This window comes from Micropterus salmoides, unplaced genomic scaffold (genome assembly GCF_014851395.1).
Source record: "Micropterus salmoides isolate LMB-PRFRI ecotype aquatic unplaced genomic scaffold, ASM1485139v1 Ms_hic_scaffold_15, whole genome shotgun sequence".
Taxonomy (NCBI): domain Eukaryota; kingdom Metazoa; phylum Chordata; class Actinopteri; order Centrarchiformes; family Centrarchidae; genus Micropterus; species Micropterus salmoides.
In genome coordinates, this window is record NW_024040596.1 from 2,792,772 (window position 1) to 2,811,104 (window position 18,333).

The 18,333-nt window shown below is 43.7% G+C and overlaps 2 protein-coding genes across 2 annotated transcripts in view; one reads left to right on the plus strand and one right to left on the minus strand.

Annotated features, from left to right (window-relative positions):
- Positions 1–4,444: 4,444 nt before the first annotated feature.
- Positions 4,445–12,006, plus strand: LOC119903795 (GDP-Man:Man(3)GlcNAc(2)-PP-Dol alpha-1,2-mannosyltransferase-like). The gene is made up of 6 exons (XM_038720035.1): positions 4,445–4,523; positions 4,657–4,878; positions 6,182–6,384; positions 6,492–6,660; positions 8,809–9,431; positions 9,772–12,006. The coding sequence occupies exons 1-6, from the start codon at positions 4,459–4,461 to the stop codon at positions 10,053–10,055; spliced, it is 1,566 nt and encodes a 521-aa protein (XP_038575963.1). The 5' UTR covers positions 4,445–4,458; the 3' UTR covers positions 10,056–12,006.
- LOC119903798 (serine/threonine-protein kinase Nek5-like) overlaps positions 11,857–18,333 on the minus strand; it is a 28,286-nt gene continuing 21,809 nt past the window's right edge. Inside the window, 7 exon segments of the mRNA XM_038720037.1 lie at positions 11,857–13,337; positions 15,707–15,843; positions 15,976–16,086; positions 16,640–16,814; positions 16,920–16,994; positions 17,690–17,770; positions 18,302–18,332. Of these exon segments, the coding sequence (XP_038575965.1) occupies positions 13,071–13,337; positions 15,707–15,843; positions 15,976–16,086; positions 16,640–16,814; positions 16,920–16,994; positions 17,690–17,770; positions 18,302–18,332 (877 nt within the window). The 3' untranslated portion in view covers positions 11,857–13,070.

The following is an 18,333-nucleotide window of genomic DNA, read 5'->3' on the forward strand; positions in this document are numbered from 1 at the left end:
AACTGAGCACCACAGACACCACAGTCCAAAATAAAGATTTACTTCAATCTGCCAATTTTCAGATTATTATTATTATTATTATTATTTATTTTGTATTTTCCATGTAAAAGCTTTACTGATCTTTTTAAAACTCTCCATATTGAAGCTTGTTTTCTCGAGCACAATGATGGCTAGTTAATTTATCAGTTTATTATTATTTGTAAGAGATGTGTTCATGTGACAAAATGTGTGTTGTTACTGCATGTAATCTTCCTCATCATCATTCTGATTTTACACTCTGCTCCTTAAGTCTTACAGCAAGATATTAACGGAGGGTTTTTTAAATATCAAATTCTCATTCTCATTTTATGTGATATTTTATCTGATAATGAAAATGGTCCATCTGTGACTATCCATGACTGGTGTATTTTGAATCTATGAATGTCTTTTTTTTTTTGATAAACTGTTCTGTAAATGTCTGGTCATGTCATGTAATTATTTATATCATGTGTAAGAATGCGCCTTGTGGCTTAAATGTTAGAATGGACTCCACTGAACTATGATATATTTTATATCTTTAAGATGTGTCCCACTGAAGGGTACATACTTAACTAATGCTTTATAGTGTGCAGTTATTATAAAGTACTACCAGTTGGGGAAAGTGCCTGTCTTGAAATCCCACCAGTGCCTTTACAGCTTAACGTGTCCAAATACCCTTCACACTTGCTCTTATCTCTTCACTTTGGAAGTTGCGACTCAAAATAAGCTGCCTTCAATAAGGATCAAACTCACAACCTCTGGGCTGCAAAGCCGAACCCTATCTCACCGAGCTACAGGGACAGACAAATGTTCCACGTGGTCTGTGTTTGCGTCTGAACATTTAGTGTGTGAATGTTTTGGCTCTCTGTTCACATGTGGACTGGCCACACGTAATAAATCCCTAATAAATAATAAAAGACAATGGCTTCATTCATTTGTTATACACTGCTCAAAAAAATAAAGGGAACACTTAAACAACGCAATGTAACTCCAAGTCAATCACACTCCTGTGAAATCAAACTGTCCACTTAGGAAGCAACACTGATTGACAATCAGTTTCACATGCTGTTGTGCAAATGGAAAAGACAACAGGTGGAAATTATAGGCAATTAGCAAGACACCCCCAATAAAGGAGTGGTTCTGCAGGTGGTGACCACAGACCACTTCTCAGTTCCTATGCTTCCTGGCTGATGTTTTGGTCACTTTTGAATGCTGGCGGTGCTTTCACTCTAGTGGTAGCATGAGACGGAGTCTACAACCCACACAAGTGGCTCAGGTAGTGCAGCTCATCCAGGATGGCACATCAATGCGAGCTGTGGCAAGAAGGTTCGCTGTGTCTGTCAGCGTAGTGTCCAGAGCACGGAGGCGCTACCAGGAGACAGGCCAGTACATCAGGAGACATGGAGGAGGCCGTAGGAGGGCGACAACCCAGCAGGAGGACCGCTACCTCCGCCTTTGTGCAAAGAGGAGCAGGAGGAGCACTGCAGTAATTACACTGAGCACATGTGACAGACGTGACAGAGTCTGGAGACGCCGTGGAGAACGTTCTGCTGCCTGCAACATCCTCCAGCATGACCGCTTTGTCGGTGGGTCAGGTGTGGGGTGGCATTTCTTTGGGGGGCCGCACAGCCCTCCATGTGCTCGCCAGAGGTAGCCTGACTGCCATTAGGTACTGAGATGAGATCCTCAGAGCCCTTGTGACTTCCTCCTAATGCAACACAATGCTAGACCTCATGTGGCTGGAGTGTGTCAGCAGGTCCTGCAAGAGGAAGGCATTGATGCTATGGACCGGCCCGCCCGTTCCCCAGACCTGAATCCAACTGAGCACATCTGGGACATCATGTCTCGCTCCATCCACCAACACCACGTTGCACCACAGACTGTCCAGGAGGATGCTTTAGTCCAGGTCTGGGAGGAGATCCCTCAGGAGACCATCCGCCACCTCATCAGGAGCCCAGGCGTTGTAGGGAGGTCATAGAGGCACGTGGAGGCCACACACTACTGAGCCTCATTCTGACTTGTTTTAAGGACATTACATCAAAGTTGGATCGGCCTGTAGTGTTTTCCACTTTGATTTTGAGTGTGACTCCAAATCCAGACATCCATGGGTTGATAAATTTGATTTCCATTGATAATTTTTGTGTGATTTCAGCACATTCAACTATGTAAAGAAAGAAGTATTTAATGAGATTATTTCATTCATTCAGTTATTTTAGTGTTCCCTTTATTTTTTTGAGCAGTGTATTTGTTCAATAAGAAAACATAGTATAAAATAAATTGGTACTTTAGAGCAGAGCAGCTAATTGCATTTTTGCAGGAAAATCTTTCACAAGTGGAAAGAAGTACTAAAATTGGCACAAATACTCCTTGGGGACTGTTATTTTGATAAAACCCGATAGCCACGCAAAAAAGAAATGGATTTCTAACTGGACCCAGTGATGGCGGTGGTGAATTGTCTTTGGAAGGTTGAACTTTTTCAGCTGCCGCAGGAAGTAGATTCTCTGCTGGGCCTTGTTGGTGACGGAGGTGATGATCAGCTCCCACTTGAGGTCCTGGGTGGTGGTGATGATGATGCCCAGGAAGCGGAATGAGTGCGGTGAGACGCATTGTTGAATAACTTTTGACAGGAAGTTGGTAGAGCCACAGGGCTTGCAGCCTTGGGAATCGGGGTGGAATTTCGGGGTGGGTGAGCAAAAAGTAGAAAATTAGGGTTAACAGTAGGTTAGGGGATGGAAACCACCTCAAAATGGGCCTTTTTGGAGTAACTCTTGACAGGAAGGCTGTAGAGCTGCCGGGTGGCAGCGCTCGACTCGGGGGGGGGGAGCATTTCCAGTCGACCTGATGGAGCGAAGTTGAATTTTCTACGGTAAAGCTGATGGGCGGGCCCCCTGGGGCGGTAGTAGGACTGGTTACCCACTGGGAGGCCTGGGAGAGGAAGCCTAGCTCTTCTGAAGCGGAGGTGGACTTCAACCTGGGAGCTTCCGGCTGCAATGGGAGGCAGCACTTCCACCAGACCATTCCTAATTGACCACAACCACTCGGGAGACCTTGGTCACATTGGTCCCCGAGTGGTTGGTGTTAGGGTTAGGCAGACAGCAGACAGCAACAGGGATGAGGAGAAGGAGAAGACGTAGGAGGTTGACATGCATTGTTGAATAACTTTTGACAGGAAGGCGCTGGAGCAAAATGGTTTGCGGTGTTGGACTTTGCAGCGGGACTGGTGCATTTTTCAGAAAATTGGAGAGTAACTGTCAGACGTTGTCCCAGCCGGATTGGGGAGGGAACTCCTAACCTCTAACATGCACTTCCTGTGCTCTTCCTCTTCTATCCCCTACAATGATCTTGTATTGATTGCACTTTTTTGTTTTGATTGCACTTTTTGTTAACTCTTCCTTCCTTCCCAGGTATCTACCCATTGATGTGATATGTACTGTGAGCTCTTACTAGTATGTATTGTCAGTTGTAGATCTGTATTTGATGCTCTGTTGATGCTTGTATGTTGTTCCTCAAATGTAAGTCGCTTTGGATAAAATGAGTAAATGTATCTGTATAATACCTTGTAAATACAGCCTAGAAAACGTGTAGTTTGTCAAGAAATGATTTAAAATGGCCCCACAACTGGTTAGATTACAAGGTTAAAACATACAAAATATTATATCTACATATATTTACCTGGTATACTTTTTTATTTTAATGCATTAATAAATAAATAAATAAACAAACAAATAAATAAAAGACACCCTAGGTGAGGGGTTTGGATATTTAATAATAGTTGTTTTTTGTTTTGTGCAAATACAATCACATGTTGATGATGTTCAGCCAAAACAGACAGACAGAAAGTGAAAATAATACTAATTAGGTGGAGCAATGTATTTGTATTTGTTTGCTGATCTTTATTATTTTTGTACAGTTGTAAAGCTTCCATTCCAAGGAATTACCTGCCTCCAAGTTTAACGTTGAGACATATTTGCCAAGAATTGATTGAAAATGGCCCCACAAGTGGTAAAATTATACCAATTGTTAAATTACTGATTATTAAAAAAATTAAGTGGTTAAACAACAACATACAAAATATGACACGTACCTTTATTAGCCTGGCTAACTTTTTATTTATTGCTCATATTGTGAATTTTTGTACATGTATATTTTTTTGGGGGGGTTGTATTAGTATTGTAGTATTAATACTCTCTTTTCTATAATATTATTAGTATATTTTGTGTACTGTTAAGCACCAAATATATACCAAGGCTGAATCCTCGTGTGTGAAAATGTACCTGGCAATAAACCAGATTCTGAATAACGAGTTAAAATGAACGCGTTAATAAAAAAATAAATAAAAGTCATGTGTCGATGACGTGGAGGTAAACAAACGCTGAGCCAATCGCAGAGAGGCAGCTCGGTCAGCTGACAGCAGCTTCCGGTAGCGTCTGTGTTGTCAAAATGGCAGGACAGGAGCACCAACACCACCACCACCACTTCTCTCTGTGTTTCTGCGATTTAATGAGGTAAACTTCAGCCCAGCTGATTAAACGTTAGGAACTCGAGTCACGAGCAGCTGACTGGTTCACATCCTGTAGTTTCACATGAACGTCTTTTGCTAAAGGGCCCGTTCACAGCCTTCTGTCTGCCCCTCCTCAGGTTGCTGTGGTCCCTGGTGGTCCCCTGCGTCTACCTCAGCCTGCTCCTGACCCTCGTCCTAGTGCTGCTCCTGCTGGGGGTCCGCATGTGGCTGCGGGGCCGCCGCCAGGCCCGCCGGGCTCAGGGCGGCGGCCCCGCGGTGGCTTTCTTCCACCCGTACTGCAACGCCGGAGGAGGCGGGGAGCGGGTCCTCTGGTGCTCCCTGAGGGCCCTCATGCACCGGTACGTGGACTTCAGGTCCACATAGCGGGTCTAAGGTTTGATCTGGACTAAAAGTGCCAGGATACTACTGATCCTACCGCTGTGTTCTAGGACTGACACCAACTATTGCATGTTTTTGCCTGAAAATAATTTCCCACAGCTCTTGAGAAGTTTCTTTGTCAGTCAAACCCAAATATTCAGTTTATTTTCAATATAAAACAAAGAAAACCAGCAAATCCTGACATTTGAGGAGCTGAAACAAGATTTAATTGTCAGATGTCCACATATTAATGGCCATGTAGGGTGTTTATTGATTTATCTGTCTAATGACCAGGCTTCATTTCACGTTTCTACCTGCAACTATAGGAAACTCTTTAACACTCGGGTACCTGGTAGGCAGGCCTGGAAACTCATCGTGTTCTGGGCAGGGCCACTTGGCATTCGGTGTTGTAAGGTTGTTGTTTTTTTTAATACCAGTGCGTCAGGGTACGGAAGCGCATTGCACTCACCAAAGAAAAACATATTTTAGACGCCTGAAATAAAGGAAATCTGGACGTAAGGCCATCAAATAAAAAAAAAAGTACAGAGGGTCGGTGGTTCGAATCCAAGGCCCTGAACCTCTAACCGGCCCCTGGGCGCTGCTCCTTATCAGTATGGTTTAAATTTTGCATGTGACCAATAAAGTTGATTTAATATTTATATCAACTTATTGGTTCTCTAGTTTATCAAACTTTCTTACCTCAGCTCGGTCACGGCTCTGCAGCTACGGCACATCAGCATGAGTGGGATCAAAGCCTCCTGGTTGGCCGGTGCTGGATTTGTCCGCTGGTTCTGTGCGCAGCGGGTCACTCGATGTGGCCCAATGAGAATTCAGGATCTCAACAAAAAAAATGCTGGTGTTAAAAAACAGACTTTGGATGGCTGAGGTCGTTTTCAGGGTTGAGCCATCTACAAGCACGTGGAGTTCATAGATACAAACCAATCACCACAGAGCGTTTAGTTAAAGTGTTGATACTTGTGGATATAAGATTAGTTTTGCGACAGGAAAAAAAATGCAGCAATTTGGCCACAAAGACGTTGAAGAGGAAAACATCTAGAATGTAAACATGGATGGATGTTTGTACTGATGTCCTGGGGGGGGAAATCTGACCTACAGTAGAGGTCAGAAAACAGAAAACAAGCGACGGTTGTATGAGAAAATAAATTAATGTTCAAGGTCCAGATCTTTTATTTGCTCTGTGTGTAAATATAACTCTATTTTGTTGCCAGTGGACTAGTAGAAATCCCTGAAACAGATGTTTCTGTTTTCCCCTCCTCGTCCCAGATACCCCGGCGTCTCTTTTGTGGTTTACACGGGCGACCAGGGAGTGACCGGCGAGCAGATTCTGGAGGGAGCCCGACAGCGTTTCAACATCACGCTGCCTCGACCGATCACCTTCATCTTCCTGCGTCACCGCACGCTGGTGGAGGCCAGCTCTTACCCTCACTTCACCCTGCTGGGTCAGAGCGCCGGCTCCATGTTCCTCGGTAAGGCCGGGCCAGAACGCGACTTTCATAAAGACGCAGAAGTCCACAGAGACGCTGCTTGACGGTTACACTCGATGATTTTAAATGACTGTGTGTGTGTGTTGCAGGCTGGGAAGCGCTGACCGCCTTCGTTCCTGACCTGTTCGTGGACTCGATGGGCTACGCCTTCACCCTGCCCATCTTCCGCTACCTGGGTGGCTGTAAGGTGGCGAGCTACGTTCACTATCCCACCGTCAGCACCGACATGCTCTCTGTGGTCCGAGAGAGGAACCCCAGGTAACACACACCTGTCTGTCAAAATACACCCTCTCCCTCAGATTTAGTGATGATTTTGAGTCGAGTTTCGGCCTCTAGGTGGCGCTCTCTGTTCAGCCATCACTGCAGAGAGGAGCTGCCAGACTGCGAGTGTTAAACGTGTAGTGGAGAAGCTTAAAGCAACATCACATAAGATGTGTTATGATTACATGATCAGAAACAAGCGAAAACACAAGACCCAGCGATATGACCGACAGAAAGAAGACCAGCTGGACGTCTCCTGCATCCTTTCAGCTCTTTAGCTCAACGAGTCAAAGCCAGTCTGATATGGACTCTTGTCCGGTCTCTTGCTCGTCTGTCTCTCTTTTCTCTTCCTTTCTTCCTCCGACATCTTTAGTCTCTTCGCAGCCTCTGCCCTGATATCCACACTGAGAACAGCAGCTTTAAAATCAGCCCCCTGATTTTAAAGCTGTTATTTTAACATACCAAATAAATGGCTCTGAACGCAGCAGCCCGTCTGGTTTTTGATTAGCCCAAAATGACTGTGACCTCCAGTGGCTCCCCGGGGCCTCCAGAATCAACTCAAGTCCCTAACGCTGCATACAGAGTGACTACCGGGTCTGCAGCATCTACCTGAACTCCATAATCCAAGTCTACGTTCCTTCTGGGCCACTGCGCTCCTCCAACGAACGCCTGGCTCTGCCTTCTTTATGCACAAAGCCACCTCAGTCCCTGTTCTCATCTGTGACACCACGATGGTGGAACGAGCTGCCGCACGCCATCAGAGCAGCAGGGTCCCTCTCTGACTTCAAGAAGCTCCTGAAAACTCTGCAGAGAACACCTCCTCTGATAACACCTCTAACATGCACTTCCTGTGCTCTTCTTCTTCTGTCCCCTACAATTATCTTGTATTGATTGTACTTTTTTGTTAACTCTTGGCGTCTGCCAAATGAGTAAATGTAAATGCAAATACTACCAGAGGTGGAAAGAGTACTAAAATATTCACCTTAAGTAAAATTACTATTACTTTGATGAACTTTTACTTAAGTAACATTACCTGTGTAAAATTATAGTCAAGTGTTACAACCCAGCTCGTTAGGGTAGGGCAGTAACAAGGTATTTGGGTGAAATTAAGGTGGTAAGGACAACTGAAATCAGGTTGAGTCGAAGTTTAATTAAATGAGTTGTCTCCAAAAAAAAACACAACAAAAGGAGGTCAGTACCTACATGCTGTACAGGAATGTAGTGTAACCAAACAAACAATTTTCCCCCTTAAAGGGTGCCACTCACAATCTAGTTTACAAAGGTTTTTACTGACAAGAGTCACTTAAGCCGGCAACCAACAAACAGATCAGATTTAAACACTCAAGACATTCACAGGGGTACACAACCAACAACAAGGCAAACTGATCACTGGCTCACAGTCGCCTCGAACTGCAGGAACACAAACTATTTGTAGGCCAGCTGGTGTTGATTGGTGAGTTCTGGTTGGCAGGTTCGGTAGGATCCTCGGCCACACCAATCAGACGCCAGCAAACAGCAACCAGGAAGTGGGTGGTTCCAGGTCCAGGGGAACCAATCCTCGACAGGTGCTTGCCGTGGGGATTTGCATACAGCTCAGAGAAATCCAAAACACAACTACTCTAAGGCAGCCAGCGGCGGCCGTAACACAAGTTAAAGTGAAAAGGAGCACATTTAAAATTTACTCAGTTACTTTTTAACCTCCTAAAACAACTTATTTATACTGATTTAATATCTTAATAATACTTATTTAATTAAATTGCAGTCTTGGCACAAAGCCAAAACTTTTGATTTTAGTTCATTTTGACAGATTATTTGCCAAAGCAATGGCGCAAAACCTTTTTGTTATTATGAGAAGTTTACAGTACTCCAAACAAAATGTACTTAAGTAAAATTAAAATTACAGATTTTAAAAACTACTTACTAATAATTACAAGTACACTCAAAAAACCTACTCAAAAACAGTAACGTGAGTAATTGTGTTTCTTTACTTTCCACCTCTGGATGCTACATAATGCTGTTTTTAGAATGTAAAGCCGGTGTATTAAGATTTATTCACTCTTAGTTTAGAAAACGTCTTCAAATTAAACCGGTTCACTGTTGTTCGTACCACGCCAACCTTCTGTCTTCCTCCTCTTGTGATTCCAGATTCAACAACGCCGACTTCATCTCCAGAAACCCGGTGCTGAGCGCGGCGAAGGTGGTGTACTACTGCTGCTTCGCCCTGCTGTACGGCCTGGCCGGCTCCTGCAGCGACGTCATCATGGTCAACTCCACCTGGACGCTGGGACACATCCTGGCCCTGTGGCGCTGTCCCAACCGCACCAGCGTCGTCTACCCGCCCTGCGACGTCAGGGCCTTCCTGGACGTCCCGCTGGAGGATGAGGACGAGGTGGAGGAGGGCTGGGAGGAGCTCGGACGGGAGCTCGAAGAGGAAGGAGGAGGGGACAGGAAGTGCCACGCCATCGTGTCGGTGGGTCAGTTCCGACCGGAGAAGGACCACCAGCTGCAGATCCGGGCGTTTCACAAACTGCTGACCGGGAGGAAGGAGGGGCCAGGGGGTCGGGAGTCTCTGCGGCTGGTGCTGATCGGCGGGTGCAGGAACCAGGAGGACGAGGAGCGGGTGCTGATGCTGCGGGGGCTCTGCCAGGAGCTGGGCGTGTCGGACCGGGTCGACTTCAAACTCAACGTGGCCTTCGAGGAGCTGAAGAGGGAGCTGGTGGACGCCACCATCGGTCTGCACACCATGTGGAACGAACACTTCGGCATCGGTGAGGACACACACAGTTCACAGTACTTTTCAAAATGCATTCTGGGATACATTGAGTGGACTATATAGAGTATAATAATTATCACTATACATTCGGACAGCGAGCTCACTATATGGTAGAGAGTGTCAAGTACAGGGAGACGCAGCCCACATAGATGATGACGACAGGACGCAGGTCTGCCATGTGAAGTCCTTTCAGTGCGGTCGCAGAGTTGAAACCAAACCAAAACTAACCGAATGTATCAAAACATGAACTTGGTGCCGACTTTCAGGTGTGAAAGCCTCCTTTAAACTAACCAGTGAAACAAAAAGTTTAGCTATGATCTCTCTCCTCTGCCCAGGTGTGGTGGAGTGCATGGCTGCAGGCACCATCGTCCTCGCTCATAAGTCTGGAGGGCCGAAGCTGGACATCGTGGTGCCGTACGAGGGCGGACAGACGGGCTTCCTGGCCGACAGCGAGGACAGCTACGCCGCTGCCATGGAATCCATCCTGGCGCTGTCTCCGTCGGCCAGACTGGAGATCCGACGTAACGGCCGGCGCTCCGTGGAACGCTTCTCCGACCAGGAGTTTGAGGCTTGTTTCCTTGCCGCCACGGAGTCTCTGATGAGTAAACTGGAGCGATGAGGAAGAGCAGACGGGGCCGGCGGTCCATCAGGGACCAGGACTTCATTTAATTCACATTTAGTAAAGAGTGACCCAGTTTAAAACGATAGACTCTGATTCCTGGTGGACACGCAGCGCTAACATTGTCCTTCTTGTCCACTGCGATGAATCTAAAACCAAAAGAACAAGGACGTTTCCTGTGACTTTGCGTGTGTCAAACTCGTGTGAGGGTGTCGGGAGAGCTGATGCACGATGACATGAAGGAACCTGAACCTGTATACAAACAGCTCAGAGTATCTAAACGTGTTGAGCTTCGGTGTACACAGAAGCAGATGACAGATGCAACATAAATTGTAAAACATACAAATGAAAGTGTCCGTGTTGATGTGTCGTTGGATAACAGCTGGAAAGTCCTCGAGTTTTCAGGAAACTTAACTGTTTAATCGCAGTTTTCCCAGCAGGAAGTTACAATTTAGGAGCAGCTTGTTTGTTTTCTTAGCGGGTTTTAAATGAGAATATTATGGGTGATATCTGCTCCAGGAGCTACTGAGCCTAGCTTAGCACAAAGGCTGAAATCAGGAAGCCTGAAATGGTTTTAGAAACCCCCGTGTTTGTAGTTTTTATATAAATCGAAGTAGTTCAAGTCCAGTGAAAAACCTTAAATGGTCCCAAAGTAAGCAGCAAACTTTAAGTTCTAAAATTAACAATTAAATTAAGAAGTTTTGTTCATTTCACTAAAGCTTGTGAGGTTGTTTCAAGGTGTTTACTGGTTCCACTGCTGCAGAATAACTAAAGAAGGCAAAGTTTAGGTCAGTAAAACTGAGAAATAATGTAAATTTCAGAGTTACAGCTTTTAATGATCAAGTAATGAATTAACAACTTAAACAAAGTAAATGAAGCCTTGAAAGTTCATGCAAAAGCACATGTCTACAGTAAACACCTTGGAACAGCATGTTAAAACGAGCTTTATTTGGCCTATATTATATATAATTATATAAACTATATATATAATATTAATGAAGGCCGACAGAGCAGCTGGTCATCAGTTCATCCTACAGTGAGATAATGAACGAAACTCATTCATTTCATTTATAATTTTAGATCTGAAAATGTTTTGGTGACGTGAAGTTTAAAGTTTGTTGCTTACTTTGGGACCATTTAAGGTTTTTCACTGGACTTGATTTACAGAAGAACTACAAACATGGCGGCTAAAATTTCTTCCATCTGTTCCAAATTTTTTTTTATAGCTAATGATCAGTACATCCAGAAATTGCCTGTTTATTTTTTTTTAAATGCACAAAAATGCACAAAGTCGGAAACTTAACCGCAGTAGTCAAGTTTCCGTTCACATGTAAGACTTGTAAATCAGACGGCTTCAGAGTATTTCTTTTCTTTTGATTTATGCTAGGCTAGCAGTTTCCCCCTGCTTCCAGTCTTTGTGCTAAGCTAACAGGTGTCAGTACTGATATGAATGTGACAGCATATTTTCCCAAAGTTTTAATTTAAGGTGTTTAAATATATTTAGAGGGACATTTTCCTTCCAAACGGAGATACAGCTTTTCATTCGACTCCACTGAAGCCACTAAGTGTTTGCTAGTGTGGAAGTGAGTTATTAAGTGATTTTGATAATAGTTTTGTTATGGTGATGGTTTCGTCTGTTTTTAAATGACTAACTTGAGTTAAATGAAGACTTTTCTTTGGATGTGGCGAAGAAGCACTTTAAGCACGCGTGTGTTTGGGTTAACGTGATCGCTTATTTACATGTTTCACTTCCTGCATTCCTGTTTGTGGGGCGGTCCGGCCATGGAAATATGACACCGTGTAAAATCTTATAAGAATCTTTATTTTGAAAGAGGCAATATTACTATTATCACATCTGCCTGTGCAGAGAGGACGTTCTGAGTTTGTTTCACTGAGAAAATGAAATTCCACTTGAACAATACTGGAATAAATGCAATCATTGAACACTTCATATTAACTGCTTGTTGTTTGCTGCCGACTTGTGGCAAGAAACAGAGTTTCAGCACAGGGAGGGTCCACGCATTACTGCTGCACATTAGAGAACAGCTTCCATTGAACAAAAGTAAAGATTTACAATCGGAAGAAGTCAAACCTGCACTGAAGCTGATGTTAAAGAATAACTCAGTTGATATTCTATATTTTTCTAATAGTAAATAAATCCCACGTTCAGGGGGCTTTCACAACTTCCTCATTTAGTTTGGTTGAATCCCACTAGAGTTGGTTTTTCCCCTTGGTGCGGTTCGTTAGGGCAGGTGTGAACGCAGCAATCAAACAAACTCTGGTGCAAATGAACCAACCACAGGATTTCATGATAGCAGATTTGTGATCTGAGGATATTTCAAAAGCTGAACCACTAATAAGTCCATCCAGTCCTGCTGATCGTGGAAATGTGTTCAGGAAGCGATCTTGTAATTGATCTACATTTATGCAAACGATTTGGTCACCTTGGATACACGTCAGCGTGTTTTCTCAGATTAACGGGTCAAAAGCAGTTAAAAAAGAACTCCAGGTACTCTGTCAGTTCATTAAGTCCATAAAACATTTAGTGACAGGAATAAGCCCAGAATCATTCCTGTTCTCGTCTTCCTGTGTCGCCGTCATCATTCAGAACATGTGGTCGATTTACGGTCTAATATTACTAATAATGCTTTCAATGAGTTGTTTCTTCGTGAGCTCTTTGCGATACACATCAGAAGCATTAAAGCTGCGTAAACGTTTGTCAGTCACTGGAGTTTGATTGACAGCCAAAGCCGTCGATGAGTCACCTGTCTGTCTGCATGACTTCATGTTTACTCCTCTTGGTTTGTTTGTAAAACTGCCGTGTGAACGTGAACCAGACCAGAACTAAAATACAACCATGTAAAAAATGTTTCCCCTTGGTCCAAAACAAGTGAACCGGGCTCTCCAGATGTGAAAGCAGCCAATGAACGTATGTCCTAACAGTTCCTGTGTGTTATCATTTTCCTGTTAAAGAATGAATTGAGCTTCAGACTTTCAGTGTAGGTTTGGGTCAATTCAGGAAGTCTGCTTATTTAAAGCTGTGTTCCTGTCTGAACTCTCGGACTGACCGTCATGTTCTTTAGACTCGGAAGAAACGACTCCGGTCGGTCCGGCGGTGACGTCTAAACCCTGGACCTCCCGATTCTCCTCGATCCCATCACCCACCGCCGCCCTCTCCTCCGCGTCCTCCGCCTCGTCCGAGCTCCCGTCTTCCGTGACGAACAGGTTCTTCATGGAGTCCGCCACCGCTTCTCTCAGCTCGTCCTCTGATTCCTCAAAGTTCTGATGAGAAACAGGAAATTAAAATTATTATTAATATATTAAAGGCAGACATCCTCTGGCAGGATGGGTCACGTGTCAGTTGCAGGAGCTTAAAGTTCATCAAGCGTTCGTCTGTGCAGCTCAAGTGAGGACATTTTGTGGGAACTGATCAAGAAGTAACATCAATGTAGGTCAGGACTTTTGTGTAATCTATTCAGACCTATCTCCTGACTCCTAAACCGACTCCTGGTCCTTTTCATCGCACCATCTGCACATGGAAGCTCTTTGACGTTCGCTTCAGTCTTTGAGAGACTCGTGGGTTTGTGGTCCTTTGTTATTACATATTTTCACAGTCTCATGCTTTGACAATTTTACCACAAACTGCAACTTTCTTGACTTTAATGTCTTTTAAATTGACCAACATCATGTGTGTAATTCAGGGCACAACTCAAACGGGATCAAAACATAAGTTGTCTCTCGCCGTTTACTACGTACATATTTGTTCTGAAATAAGGTCCCGTGTGGCGGAAGGGGAGGGACTTGGGCTCTCTATACAAAGTTGTCATAACTTAATAGCTTTTTTATCTACATACAAGATATTCAACAATCAAATCCTTTTACATTAACATTAATTTATTGAGTTGGCTGAAGCTTGTGGCGAAAGAACAGTGTTGTGAAGGTTACTTTGGAAATCGATTACAAGTTACCCCATTTAAAATGTAATAGTAGTTTAACTATTTAAATAACTTGATTAAAGTAATGTGACTTACTGCATTTAATTACTGTTCTAAATTCTGCAAACATGAGAACCAATCAGAAGCATCAGAACAGTTTCTGTGGCTGGAAACGGCAAAGCATGCAAAACAACAACATGAATATTCAGATGTTACCCCCCATGAGCATTTTTAAAAGTAACTGTAATTTAATTACACAGTAACTGAACCAGATTAGTTAGGCCCTGCACTTATTTTGACATTGAATTACGCAACGAAATTACATTTAATCAGTGACTCCCGAACACTGCCAAAGAGACATGCAAAGCTTATTTTCAGAGACCAGATCACATTTTACTCAGAGTGGTTTCCCCAAAAAAGACGAACTGCTCCTTCATCAACACACCATCATGTTTCAAGCAACATTATTTAACACGAGAAGAAGTCATCAGAAGCAGCATTCGTGAATCAGACGTGCAGTTCTATTATTCAATTCTAACAAACTAAATAAGTAGAGCAGAAGAAAACATCCACGAGGACATGTGGATGGAGCTGGAGGTGATATTAGGTTATAAATTCCCAAAGACGTGTGTTCTGCTTATTGTAACCTGACACAGGAAGATGTACAACATGAGGACAGATGTCCTGTTAAACTTCCATTAGTGGCGACCGGGAAGGCAGTCGGATGGAAACGGGCTGGACGTTGTTGAGGAGACACGCGATACGGAACGACTCTGAGAATACAGTGGAGTTTAATGAAAAATGGGAAAAGTGGACTGCTTATAAATTGTACGTAAGTTGCATCAGTGCGTTGTCCAGACAAACGAGAAGCAGAAACATTTAGGCTGAAAATAAAAAAGAACACCTTGACCACACCAAACGTATATGGGACAAACCCTATTTGTTGATGTAACAGGTAACAAACCAGGTATAGTCCACGTTCATCTGCTGACTTTTGGGACTGATCATTAAAGTAGGGCAGGAAGTCAGACATAAAATAGCGAGAATCCGGTCAATTTTCAAAATAAAACACCCTGTACAGACTCCCGATCGTATATCAACAATAAACACAGTTAAAACAGAAACTATTTAACTAGATAGCCTAATTAATCATAGCAGAAGTACATAAAGTCAGCACTAATGACCAAATCAACAACATCTAAACTTGTCAGCAAAATCACAAAGGCAAAACGCTCTGATTCTGAAATTCTCCTTGTGGGATGAGGGAACTAATGCGGAACTAAACCGCGGTTCACACGCTGCCAGTGTGAGTCCGGGGCGAAGTCCAGACTTCCCATGATGCATAGCGGTGAAGGGAGTTTTGTTCAAAGTTGCTAATAAGTTTGCCATTTGTTTGAAATCCAAATGTTACTTCATGATTGATGTATTTTTAAAATGTGTCTGCGCAGTATATAAAGTTTTTTGTGGGTAACTGTTATTATTGTGGTGGTTTACCATTGAAACCAGGAGTGAAGGGACTGTTTCATTTGATAAGATGAGCTGAATCATTTGATAAAAGTGGATAGAGTGTGCGCCGGTTCAACTTTGCTAGGTGATGTGATGTTCAAGATTATTAATGGCAGGCCACCGAGATTTGGCCCGGTTTTCCCGACGGTCAGTCCACCCTTGTAAGAAGTTAAGAGGTACAGAGAGCACTGAACAGACGGGAGTGTGGACTCACGTGTCGTCATCGTCTGACCGCGGCTCCAGACGGTCTTCATCCATCTCCACATCAGAGTCCTCCTCCTCCTCCTCCTCCTCCTCCTCCTCCTCCTCCTCCTCCTCTCCTGCTCTATCCTTCTCTGGCTCTAAATCTGAGAGAAGGCAGTTCAGTGTATCAGCTCTCTCAGGGTTTTCTGTAGATAAATTAGTTAACTGATCGTTAACTCCCAGAATTATAATTAATATCCAAGAACTGATGAACATAAATATCAGTGAAGTCTGACCTGCAGTCTCAGAGTCCAGAGTTGAAGATGTGAGTTCAGCCTGAGCGAGAGCGTTCAGCAGGGTGTTGGGTCGGCGGTCGACCCACTGCCTGCGACCTGCCGCCTCCTCACCTGAGGGGGGGGGCATACATGGTAGGTGTGTTCTGTTACCTTCAGACAGAGCCAGGCTAGCTGTTTCCAGTCTTGGTGCTAAGCTAACAATCTCCCAGTGGTACATTTATTTGAGTATTTTCTTTTCATGCCACCTTCTACTTCTACTGCATCTCAGAGGGAGATATTGTACTTTTTACTTCACTACATTTATCAAACAGCTTTACAAAGTAAGATTTCTAAACGTAAAACATATGAAGAGTTTATAAAATTTGATGTTTTGTAATAAATTAAACTCTCCGACAGTATTAAAACTTTTCCTAAGGTAAAGGATCTGAATACTTCGTGCACTGCTGCCGTCTCCTCCCTGTGTCTCTTTAACACAGAGACATGGAGTCAATCTGAACATCTGTCAGCAAGAGAGCAAATAAATGTATTTTAGTGTAAATAAGTAAGTGAGAGAAGAAGACAGCAGAGAGCAGCTCCTGCTGACAAACTAATAAAAGAAATAGAATAGATGATTTAAATAAATGTTTTTGCATCTTCACTCAGCTGGTTTACAGCTGTAATTCACCTTGTTCAGCCTCGACCGCCGTGTTGTAGACGGAGTTTACGTCCATGTTGGCGAGTGCGTCCAGCAGAGTCTGGGGAGTCCTCTGGCTCCACCCCCTCCTCCCCTCCGACCAATCCCTGAACTTCAACTCCTCTCCCTCCTGGAAGCTCAGCCTCTGGTTCAGAGGGTCCACTTCCTGTTCGAGGAGTCGGGGACAGAATGAGAGAAAGAGAAGAAGAGGAGCTGCGAAAGAGTCAGAGTTTTCACTTACCTCCTCCTTCTGTTGTCTTTCATCACCCACCTCCTTCTCTTTCTCCTTTTCTGCATCCTCTTTCATCCCTTCGTCATCTAACCGGATCTCGAACATGATTCCCTTCTGCAGAAATGACAAACAAAACAAACAAATAATAATCGAACTCTCATCTGTTTGCAGATTGCAGAGCAGATTTTTTACAGATAAAGAAAGTGTTCTTTGCACATAGATTCAGACTGGTGTATTATTATTATTCTTTCATTTGGTTTCTTTGAGTCTCTGGTTTTTAAGGTTTGTTGTTATCCCGCGTCTTCAGTACGCGTTTCCTACAGGAGGCCTACGTCTTATTGTAAATTAGAATCTGTTCTTAACTTGGTGAAATAAACGGAGAGACGGATCCTTCAGTCACGTTATAAGATTAGTTGTTGCACCGTTTGTCCACCAGATGGCGCTCTAATGCTCCCCTGCTGAAACCACAGATATCAGCTGACATGATCAGCTGTACTTTTAAACTGCAATATCTTGGTGAGGTCTCATAACTACTCTTTGTTTATGTTATGTGTTTTATGACAAGAAGAAAGAATGTCAGGCTCTAACTAACATCATCAATAAGGTAAATATTTAGACCCACTTAACATCCGCATCAGATCTGATCATCACTAACGGTGCTAATATTTCAAATGTTTTTGCAACTCGACCACGCTATATCAGATCACTTCCTGTCCACACACGATCGAAAACTGGCGAACGCTCCATGTAAGCTATCTCTGCTTTTCCTTCCCTCACTTATCCTGAGCAATGAGTCGGTGTAATCTCACCTGGTCTTTGTGTTTTCTCGCCAGCGCCCTCCTCTGATCTCTGTTCTGCTCTCTGATCTGCCTCAGAGCTGCTTCAATGTCCTGCAGCAGGAGAGACACACAGGAGGAAATGCTGTCGCCAGGTACTGTTGTGATACACCTGCTCCTCTGTGGAATCAACGCTGTATCGCCAAACATGCCTCAGGATCAAGGTAGTCAAATCACGCAGCTTTGTCAGGGTTATCATTTTTCAAGATATTTAAACATCCCTGAGACTGATACATTTGTTTTCTGTTGCTCGGGAGCATTCAGAGCTCGTATATAGCTTGTGTAGTTTATTCTGAAACAACTCTGTGGCTGCATTTTCTACCTTCGGAGAGTCGTAGCAGCAATGACAGAAGAACAAGAGGGCCCGTGTTCAAAGTGATGAAAGACTATGTCACCAAATGCAACAGTGTGTTTTTAATTGTTTGCTGACAACTTACATGAAAAGAAAACACTGCAGCTCTTTTATACAAATTCCACCACAACCGTTACCTCTTCTAATGAATTGGTTACTGGTCACGCTGCTCACCAACATGTGTACTGTCTAGAGTTTAAAAATCAGAATGGCCAGAATGAGTCAGTATTTACCTGTGCAGGTGAGGCTACCAGCTGCTCTTTCA

Excerpts from the sequence above, each read along its gene's own strand:
- LOC119903795 (XM_038720035.1), top strand. The coding sequence starts at position 4,459 with ATGGCAGGACAGGAGCACCAACACCACCACCACCACTTCTCTCTGTGT. Across the intron at positions 4,879-6,181 it reads CTGAGGGCCCTCATGCACCG|ATACCCCGGCGTCTCTTTTG; the intron begins GTACGTGGACTT and ends TCCTCGTCCCAG. Across the intron at positions 6,661-8,808 it reads GTCCGAGAGAGGAACCCCAG|ATTCAACAACGCCGACTTCA; the intron begins GTAACACACACC and ends TTGTGATTCCAG.